The sequence below is a fragment of the Bombina bombina genome, unplaced genomic scaffold (genome assembly GCF_027579735.1).
Source record: "Bombina bombina isolate aBomBom1 unplaced genomic scaffold, aBomBom1.pri scaffold_2205, whole genome shotgun sequence".
In the NCBI taxonomy this organism is placed as follows: Eukaryota; Metazoa; Chordata; class Amphibia; order Anura; family Bombinatoridae; genus Bombina; species Bombina bombina.
The window spans coordinates 960-11,798 of NW_026510842.1; the positions used below are offsets into that span (position 1 = coordinate 960).

Sequence of the window (10,839 nt, forward strand, 5' to 3'; positions counted from 1 at the left end):
CATGTGCCCGTTACTATTTATATGTGTATAACTTATACATGTGCCCTTTACTATTTATATGTGTATAACGTATACAGGTGCCTGTTACTATTTATATGTGTATAACGTATACACGTGCCTGTTACTATTTATATGTGTATAACGTATACAGGTGCCTGTTACTATTTATATGTGTATAACGTATACACACGCCCGTTATTATTTATATATGTATAATGTATTCACATGCCCGTTATTATTTATATATGTATAACGTATACACACGCCTGTTATTATTTATATATGTATAGTGTATACACGTGCCCGTTATTATTTATATGTATAGCCTATACACGTGCTTGTTACTATTTATATGTGTATAACGTATACAGGTGCTTGTTACTATTTATATGTGTATAACGTATACACATGCCCGTCCTTTTACACTTTTGTTTCTGTGTTTTATAGACAATGAATGAATTTGAATACCTGAAGCTATTGGGTAAAGGTACCTTTGGGAAGGTCATTTTAGTCAAAGAGAAGGCGACGGGACGATATTACGCTATGAAAATTTTAAAAAAAGAAGTAATTGTTGCAAAGGTGAGTAAAACGCATGTAGTCCGCTGGTTATTAATGTCGTCATGGGGTCCCATACTGCACTGTATTAGTTTCCTACCACCTCTGCCTGGAGACTGTTCCAGGCATCATGTGACCCTTGTAGGATAGGAGTTCACTAACGCCAGGTCAGATAATGATTTTTCTCTACAACGGTAGCATTTGGTGCATGCAGACTCCCAGCAGCGGCAGTAAGGGCAGATACTGTAACACCACGTCACTATCTGTCAGCTAAGTGAACGTCACGTATATTACAAGATATTATATCAATTGTTTTAACTGCTTTTATTTTTTGGCTGAAAAAAATCTTAAAGGGACAGTCTAGTCAAACTTAAACTTTCATGATTCAGGTAGAGCAGCAATTTTAAGCAACTTTCTAATTTACTCCTATTATCATTTTTTTTCGTTCTCTTTGTATCTTTATTTGAAAAAGCAGGAATGTAAGCTTAGGAGCCAGTCAATTTTTGTTTCAGTACCCGGGTAGTGCTTGCTGATTGGTGGCTACATTTAGACACCAATCAGCAAGCTCTACCCTGGTGCTTTAACCGAAAATGGGTCGGCTCCTAAGGTTACATTCTTGCTTTTTTAAATAAAGATAGCAAGAGAAAGAAGACAAATTGATAATAGGAGTAAATTAGAAAGTTGTTTAAAATCACTGCTCTATCTAAATCATGAAAGTTTAAGTTTGACTAGACTGTCCCTTTAAGTAACAACACATTACTGGTTAAGAGGGTCATGTCTCTAAATACACCGATTGTTTCAGGACAGGAACATGAATTTTACACACAAAAAGTATAATTATAATAAAAGAATCTTGCAAATGTCGTCTTTTAAATAAAAAAATACACTTTCCCTGTAAGTTTAACCCCATGCCTGCCAGACGTGGCGGCAATGCACTGTGAGTAACACGTGGCATCTCACGCCGACCCAGGGGGAGTCACAAGAATTCTGCACATCTGGAATGTAAAAAGCTTTTGTTTGAGTTGTGAGATTTCATCATTAAATGAAATAAAGTTTGATGTGAGTATGAGAGCGAGTGCAGCCTGGATTTGTTTTTATCAATATCTGATCTAATATGTGATGTTATCTGCTCTTCTGACCAACAGCATCAGCACAATATCTTTGTAATCCTCCTTTTTACTCCTAGGATGAAGTAGCGCATACGCTTACGGAAAACCGCGTCCTGCAAAACTCTAGGCACCCTTTCCTTACAGTAAGTGCGGATGCTGGTTGTGTAAACTTAAAATATCCTACTTCTCCTCCCCAGATATGTATGTATAAGACCAGTTATTTTATTATTTCTCCAACATAGGTGTGCCCGGTCCACGGCGTCATCCTTACTTGTGGGATATTCTCTTCCCCAACAGGAAATGGCAAAGAGCCCAGCAAAGCTGGTCATATAATCCCTCCTAGGCTCCGCCTACCCCAGTCATTCTCTTTGCCGTTGCACAGGCAACATCTCCACGGAGATGGCTAAGAGTTTTTTGGTGTTTAAATGTAGTTTTTATTCTTCAATCAAGTGTTTGTTATTTTAAAATAGTGCTGGTATGTACTATTTACTCTGAAACAGAAAAGAGATGAAGATTTCTGTTTGTGAGAGGAAGATGATTTTAGCAAACGTTACTAAAATCGATTGCTGTTTCCACACAGGACTGTTGAGATGAAGTAACTTCAGTTGGGGGAAGCAGTTGGCAGACTTTTCTGCCTGAGGTATGATGGCCACATTTCTAACACGACTTGGTAATGCTGGAAGGCTGTCATTTTCCCTATGGGGACCGGTAAGCCATTTTCTTAGATTAAGTAAAAGAATAAAGGGCTTTATAAGGGCTTAAAAAACTGGTAGACATTTTTCTGGGCTAAAACGATTACTTTGCTAAGCATATTTGGCATATTATAACTTTTAATAGTTATTATAATCTTGGGGATTGTTGTTAAAAAACGGCAGGCACTGTTTGGACACCTTTTTCAGATGGGGGCCTTCTCTAGTCATAGGCAGAGCCTCATTTTCGCGCCACTAATGCGCAGTTGTTTTTGGAAGGCAAGGCATGCAGATGCATGTGTGAGGAGCTAAGAACCACTGAAAAAGCTTATAGAAGGCGTCATTTGGTATCGTATTACCCTCTGGGCTTGGTTGGGTCTCAGCAAAGCAGATTCCTGGGACTGTATAGGGGTTAAATGTAAAAACGGCTCCGGTTCCGTTATTTTAAGGGTTAAGGCTTTCAAATTTGGTGTGCAATACTTTTAAGACTTTAAGACACTGTGGTGAAATTTTGGTGAATTTTGAACAATTGCTTCATACTTTTTCGCATATTCAGTAATAAAGTGTGTTCTGTTTAAAATTTAAAGTGACAGTAACGGTTTTATTTTAAAACGTTTTTTGTGCTTTGTTGACAAGTTTAAGCCTGTTTAACATGTCTGAACCATCAGATAAACGATGTTCTATGTGTATGAAAGCCAATGTGTCTCCCCATTTAAATATATGTGATAATTGTGACATGGTGTCCAAACAAAGTAGGGACAATGATGCCACAGATAATAATAGTGCCCAAGATGATTCTTCAGATGAGGGGAGTAAGCATGGTACTGCATCACCCCCTTCTGTGTCTACACCAGTTTTGCCCACACAAGAGGCCCCTAGTACATCTAGTGCGCCAATACTTATTACTATGCAACAATTAACGGCTGTTATGGATAATTCTATTGCAAATATTTTATCTAAAATGCCTACTTATCAAAGAAAGTGCGATTGCTCTGTTTTAAACACTGAAGAGCAAGAGGACGCTGATGATAACGCTTCTGACATACCCTCACACCAATCTAAAGGGGCCAGGAGGGAGGTTTTGTCTGAGGGAGAAATTTCAGATTCAGGGAAAATTTCTCAACAAGCTGAACCTGATGTTGTAACATTTAAATTTAAATTAGAACATCTCCGCGCACTGCTTAAGGAGGTGTTATCTACTCTGGATGATTGTGACAATTTGGTCATTCCAGAGAAATTATGTAAGATGGATAAGTTCCTAGAGGTTCCGGTGCCCCCCGATGTTTTTCCTATACCCAAGCGGGTGGCGGATATAGTAAACAAGGAATGGGAAAGGCCCGGCATACCTTTTGTGCCTCCCCCTATATTTAAGAAATTATTTCCTATAGTCGACCCCAGAAAGGACTTATGGCAGACAGTCCCTAAGGTCGAGGGGGCGGTCTCTACTCTAAACAAACGCACTACTATTCCCATAGAAGATAGTTGTGCTTTTAAAGATCCTATGGATAAAAAATTAGAGGGTTTGCTTAAAAAAAAAATGTTTGTTCAGCAAGGTTACCTTCTTCAACCAATTTCATGCATTGTTCCTGTCACTACGGCAGCGTGTTTCTGGTTCGAAGAACTAGAAAAGTCGCTTGATAAAGAATCTTCGTATGAGGAGATTATGGGCAGAGTTCATGCACTTAAATTGGCTAACTCTTTTATTCTAGATGCCGCTTTGCGATTAGCGGCAAAAAATTCAGGGTTTGCTATCGTGGCGCGCAGAGCGCTCTGGCTGAAGTCTTGGTCAGCGGATGTGTCTTCCAAGACAAAATTACTTAACATCCCTTTCAAGGGCAAAACACTGTTTGGGCCCGATTTGAAAGAGATTATTTCAGACATCACCGGAGGAAAGGGCCACGCCCTTCCTCAGGATAGGTCTTTTAAGGCTAGAAATAAGCCTAATTTTCGTCCCTTTCGCAGAAACGGACCAGCCTCTACTTCTACATCCTCTAAGCAAGAGGGTAATACTTCTCAACCCAAACCAGCCTGGAGACCGATGCAAGGCTGGAACAAGGGTAAGCAGGCCAAGAAGCCTGCCACTGCTACCAAAACAGCATGAAGGGATGGCCCCCGATCCGGGACCGGATCTGGTGGGGGGCAGACTTTCTCTCTTTGCTCAGGCCTGGGCAAGAGATGTTGAGGATCCTTGGGCACTAGAAATAGTTTCTCAAGGTTTTCTCCTGGAATTCAAGGAACTACCCCCAAGGGGAAGGTTCCACAGGTCTCAATTATCTTCAAACCAAATAAAAAGACAGGCATTCTTACATTGTGTAGAAGACCTGTTAAGGATGGGAGTAATTCATCCAGTTCCAATAAGAGAACAAGGGATGGGGTTTTACTCCAACCTGTTCATAGTTCCCAAAAAAGAGGGAACGTTCAGACCAATTCTAGATCTCAAGATATAACAGAAGTCGCTTTTTGACCTCTCCTTTTACCAGAATAAACAACAAACAAGGAAGATGTTTGTCTGAAATCTTTAGTAGCCTCTAAATAGAATTTTAGAGCACGGACTACGTCCAAATTGTGTAACAAACGTTCCTTCTTTGAAACTGGATTCTGACACAAAGAAGGTACAACTATCTCCTGGTTAATATTTTTGTTGGAAACAACTTTCGGAAGAAAACCAGGCTTAGTACGCAAAACCACCTTATCTGCATGGAACACCAGATAGGGCGGAGAACACTGCAGAGCAGATAACTCTGAAACTCTTCTAGCAGAAGAAATTGCAACCAAAAACAAAACTTTCCAAGATAATAACTTAATATCTACGGAATGTAAGGGTTCAAACGGAACCCCTTGAAGAACTGAAAGAACTAGATTGAGACTCCAGGGAGGAGTCAAAGGTCTGTAAACAGGCTTGATTCTAACCAGAGCCTGAACAAACGCCTGAACGTCTGGCACAGCTGCCAGCCTTTTGTGAAGTAAAACAGATAACGCAGAAATCTGTCCCTTCAGAGAACTTGCAGATAATCCCTTCTCCAAACCCTCTTGTAGAAAGGATAAAATCCTAGGAATTTTTATCTTGTTCCATGGGAATCCTTTAGATTCACACCAATAGATATATTTTTTCCATATCTTATGGTAAATCTTTCTAGTTACAGGCTTTCTAGCCTGAATAAGAGTATCTATTACAGAATCTGAAAACCCACGCTTTGATAAAATCAAGCGTTCAATCTCCAAGCAGTCAGTTGGAGAAAAACCAGATTCGGATGTTCGAATGGACCTTGAACAAGAAGGTCCTGTCTCAAAGGTAGCTTCCATGGTGGAGCCGATGACATATTCACCAGGTCTGCATACCAAGTCCTGCGTGGCCACGCAGGAGCTATCAAGATCACTGAAGCTCTCTCCTGGTTGATCCTGGCTACCAGCCTGGGAATGAGAGGAAACGGTGGGAAAACATAAGCTAGGTTGAAGGTCCAAGGTGCTACTAGTGCATCTACTAGAGTCGCCTTGGGATCCCTGGATCTGGACCCGTAACAAGGAACCTTGAAGTTCTGGCGAGACGCCATCAGATCCATGTCTGGAATGCCCCATAATTGAGTTATTTGGGCAAAGATTTCCGGGTGGAGTTCCCACTCCCCCGGATGGAATGTCTGACGACTCAGAAAATCCGCTTCCCAATTTTCCACTCCTGGGATGTGGATTGCAGACAAGTGGCAGGAGTGATCCTCCGCCCATTGAATTATCTTGGTCACTTCCTCCATCGCCAGGGAACTCCTTGTTCCCCCTGATGGTTGATATAAGCAACTGTCGTCATGTTGTCTGATTGAAACCTTATGAATTTGGCCTTTGCTAGATGAGGCCAAGCTTTGAGAGCATTGAATATCGCTCTCAGTTCCAGAATGTTTATCGGGAGAAGAGATTCTTCCCGAGACCATAGACCCTGAGCTTTCAGGGGTTCCCAGACCGCGCCCCAGCCCACCAGACTGGCGTCGGTCGTGACAATGACCCACTCTGGTCTGCGGAAGCTCATTCCCTGTGACAGATTGTCCAGGATTAGCCACCAACGGAGTGAATCTCTGGTCCTTTGATCTACTTGAATCGTCGGAGACAAGTCTGTATAATCCCAACGGAGACAAGTCTGTATAATGCCCAGACAGACAATAAGCTCAGTTATAGCTGTATAAATAAGGTTACATTTAGTGACAGGGTCTGTAGGTCAGTAAGTGAGCGTGCGGTTATCCTGCTGTAGGTACAATAAACACACAGTTATAGCTGTATAAATAAGGTTACATTTAGTGACAGGGTCTGTAGGTCAGTAAGTGAGCGTGCGGTTATCCTGCTGTAGGTACAATAAACACACAGTTATAGCTGTATAAATAAGGTTACATTTAGTGACAGGGTCTGTAGGTCAGTAAGTGAGCGTGCGGTTATCCTGCTGTAGGTACAATAAACTCACAGTTATAGCTGTATAAATAAGGTTACATTTAGTGACAGTATCTGTAGGTCAGTAAGTGAGCGTGCGGTTATCCTGCTGTAGGTACAATAAACTCATAGTTATAGCTGTATAAATAAGGTTACATTTAGTGACAGTGTCTGTAGGTCAGTAAGTGAGCTTGCGGTTATCCTGCTGTAGGTACAATAAACTCACAGTTATAGCTGTATAAATAAGGTTACATTTAGTGACAGTGTCTGTAGGTCAGTAAGTGAGCTTGCGGTTATCCTGCTGTAGGTACAATAAACTCACAGTTATAGCTGTATAAATAAGGTTACATTTAGTGACAGTGTCTGTAGGTCAGTAAGTGAGCGTGCGGTTATCCTGCTGTAGGTACAATAAACTCACAGTTATAGCTGTATAAATAAGGTTACATTTAGTGACAGTGTCTGTAGGTCAGTAAGTGAGCTTGCGGTTATCCTGCTGTAGGTACAATAAACTCACAGTTATAGCTGTATAAATAAGGTTACATTTAGTGACAGTGTCTGTAGGTCAGTAAGTGAGCTTGCGGTTATCCTGCTGTAGGTACAATAAACTCACAGTTATAGCTGTATAAATAAGGTTACATTTAGTGACAGTGTCTGTAGGTCAGTAAGTGAGCGTGCGGTTATCCTGCTGTAGGTACAATAAACACACAGTTATAGCTGTATAAATAAGGTTACATTTAGTGACAGTGTCTGTAGGTCAGTAAGTGAGCTTGCGGTTATCCTGCTGTAGATACAATAAACACACAGTTATAGCTGTATAAATAAGGTTACATTTAGTGACAGGGTCTGTAGGTCAGTAAGTGAGCATGCGGTTATCCTGCTGTAGGTACAATAACACACAGTTATAGCTGTATAAATAAGGTTACATTTAGTGACAGGATCTGTAGGTCAGTAAGTGAGCGTGCGGTTATCCTGCTGTAGGTACAATAAACACACAGTTATAGCTGTATAAATAAGGTTACATTTAGTGACAGGGTCTGTAGGTCAGTAAGTGAGCATGCGGTTATCCTGCTGTAGGTACAATAACACACAGTTATAGCTGTATAAATAAGGTTACATTTAGTGACAGGATCTGTAGGTCAGTAAGTGAGCGTGCGGTTATCCTGCTGTAGGTACAATAAACACACAGTTATAGCTGTATAAATAAGGTTACATTTAGTGACAGGGTCTGTAGGTCAGTAAGTGAGCATGCGGTTATCCTGCTGTAGGTACAATAACACACAGTTATAGCTGTATAAATAAGGTTACATTTAGTGACAGGATCTGTAGGTCAGTAAGTGAGCGTGCGGTTATCCTGCTGTAGGTACAATAAACACACAGTTATAGCTGTATAAATAAGGTTACATTTAGTGATAGGATCTGTAGGTCAGTAAGTGAGCGTGCGGTTATCCTGCTGTAGGTACAATAAACACACAGTTATAGCTGTATAAATAAGGTTACATTTAGTGACAGTATCTGTAGGTCAGTAAGTGAGCGTGCGGTTATCCTGCTGTAGGTACAATAAACACACAGTTATAGCTGTATAAATAAGGTTACATTTAGTGACGGGGTCTGTAGGTCAGTAAGTGAGCGTGCGGTTGTCCTGCTGTAGGTACAATAAACACACAGTTATAGCTGTATAAATAAGGTTACATTTAGTGACAGTGTCTGTAGGTCAGTAAGTGAGCTTGCGGTTATCCTGCTGTAGGTACAATAAACACACAGTTATAGCTGTATAAATAAGGTTACATTTAGTGACAGGATCTGTAGGTCAGTAAGTGAGCTTGCGGTTATCCTGCTGTAGGTACAATAAACACACAGTTATAGCTGTATAAATAAGGTTACATTTAGTGACAGTGTCTGTAGGTCAGTAAGTGAGCTTGCGGTTATCCTGCTGTAGGTACAATAAACACACAGTTATAGCTGTATAAATAAGGTTACATTTAGTGACAGGGTCTGTAGGTCAGTAAGTGAGCGTGCGGTTATCCTGCTGTAGGTACAATAAACTCACAGTTATAGCTGTATAAATAAGGTTACATTTAGTGACAGGGTCTGTAGGTCAGTAAGTGAGCATGCGGTTATCCTGCTGTAGGTACAATAACACACAGTTATAGCTTTATAAATAAGGTTACATTTAGTGACAGGGTCTGTAGGTCAGTAAGTGAGCGTGCGGTTATCCTGCTGTAGGTACAATCAGTTATAGCTGTATAAATAAGGTTACATTTAGTGACAGTATCTGTAGGTCAGTAAGTGAGCGTGCGGTTATCCTGCTGTAGATACAATAAACACACAGTTATAGCTGTATAAATAAGGTTACATTTAGTGACAGGATCTGTAGGTCAGTAAGTGAGCGTGCGGTTATCCTGCTGTAGGTACAATAAACACACAGTTATAGCTGTATAAATAAGGTTACATTTAGTGACGGGGTCTGTAGGTCAGTAAGTGAGCGTGCGGTTGTCCTGCTGTAGGTACAATAAACACACAGTTATAGCTGTATAAATAAGGTTACATTTAGTGACAGTATCTGTAGGTCAGTAAGTGAGCGTGCGGTTATCCTGCTGTAGGTACAATAAACACACAGTTATAGCTGTATAAATAAGGTTACATTTAGTGACAGTATCTGTAGGTCAGTAAGTGAGCGTGCGGTTATCCTGCTGTAGGTACAATAAACACACAGTTATAGCTGTATAAATAAGGTTACATTTAGTGACAGTATCTGTAGGTCAGTAAGTGAGCGTGCGGTTATCCTGCTGTAGGTACAATAAACACACAGTTATAGCTGTATAAATAAGGTTACATTTAGTGACAGGGTCTGTAGGTCAGTAAGTGAGCGTGCGGTTATCCTGCTGTAGGTACAATAAACACACAGTTATAGCTGTATAAATAAGGTTACATTTAGTGACAGGGTCTGTAGGTCAGTAAGTGAGCGTGCGGTTATCCTGCTGTAGGTACAATAAACACACAGTTATAGCTGTATAAATAAGGTTACATTTAGTGACCGGGTCTGTAGGTCAGTAAGTGAGCGTGCGGTTATCCTGCTGTAGGTACAATAAGCTCACAGTTATAGCTGTATAAATAAGGTTACATTTAATGACAGGATCTGTAGGTCAGTAAGTGATCGTGCGGTTATCCTGCTGTAGGTACAATAAAAGCCTTGTAAGTGCAGTACCTGTAATAATATGACAGAGCAGTTTCAGCCGTGACACCTCTGTCTTTGCAAGCACGACCTTTACATTGGTTTTTACGCAGTCTCTAGATGTATACAGTGGTTCTGGAAGGTTGCTGAGCTCCTGCGTTTATAGTAGGTTGATAGGTTCTTCTAGGTGACTAGGTTTGTGCACGTGTGTTTGTTCCTCTAGACCAGAGAGTGCACCCGATTACCAGACAAACTCATGTTGCGCTTAATTTAAACCCTTTTTGTGAGAATCTTCTTGTGATTTAGTGTTTACTAGCGATGTGCATATCTATCCTCTCAATATTATGTTGTTTCTGTTTGTTACAGGCACTAAAATATTCCTTTCAGACGCACGATCGGCTATGTTTTGTTATGGAGTACGCCAATGGCGGCGAGGTGCGTAATAAGCTTCTATATTGCGTTATTTTGTTGCTGCACCATGTGAGAGAGATTAACTAAATGTACATTAATGTCTGTTACAGTTAAAGGGTCATTAAACGTTTCATTTTACGTCTGTCTAATTAGCTTTGTTTTCTCAGTATTCTTTGTTGAAATATATCTCTTGGCTCAATGGCAACGTTGCACTACTAGGATCTAGTCACTGATTGGTGACTGCACCTATATGTGTCTTGTCATGGGCTTGCCCAATGCGGTCAGCTAGCTCCCAGTAGCGCATTGTTGCTTCTATTGAGGCTATTAAGAAAGAAGCAGAAGGTGTCTTAACCACTTTTCCAGTAAGCTCCCCCCAAGCTTAACATACAAATTTCACACAAGTTTTAGAGAATGAAAAAGAGTGCTTCCAGAGCTGACAAGGAGTAAATACACAGTAGTTACACTGGCACATGGGTATAGCCAGAGGAGGGCTGGT

The 10,839-nt window shown here is 40.7% G+C and overlaps 1 protein-coding gene across 1 annotated transcript; it reads left to right on the top strand.

Annotated features, from left to right (window-relative positions):
- Nucleotides 1-452: 452 nt before the first annotated feature.
- On the top strand, nt 453-10,452 carry LOC128643484 (RAC-alpha serine/threonine-protein kinase-like). Its single transcript, XM_053696329.1, has 3 exons — nt 453-579; nt 1,742-1,807; nt 10,299-10,452. Exons 1-3 carry the CDS (start codon nt 544-546, stop codon nt 10,428-10,430), a joined length of 234 nt encoding a protein of 77 aa, XP_053552304.1. The 5' UTR covers nt 453-543; the 3' UTR covers nt 10,431-10,452.
- The last annotated feature ends 387 nt before the right edge of the window (nt 10,453-10,839 follow it).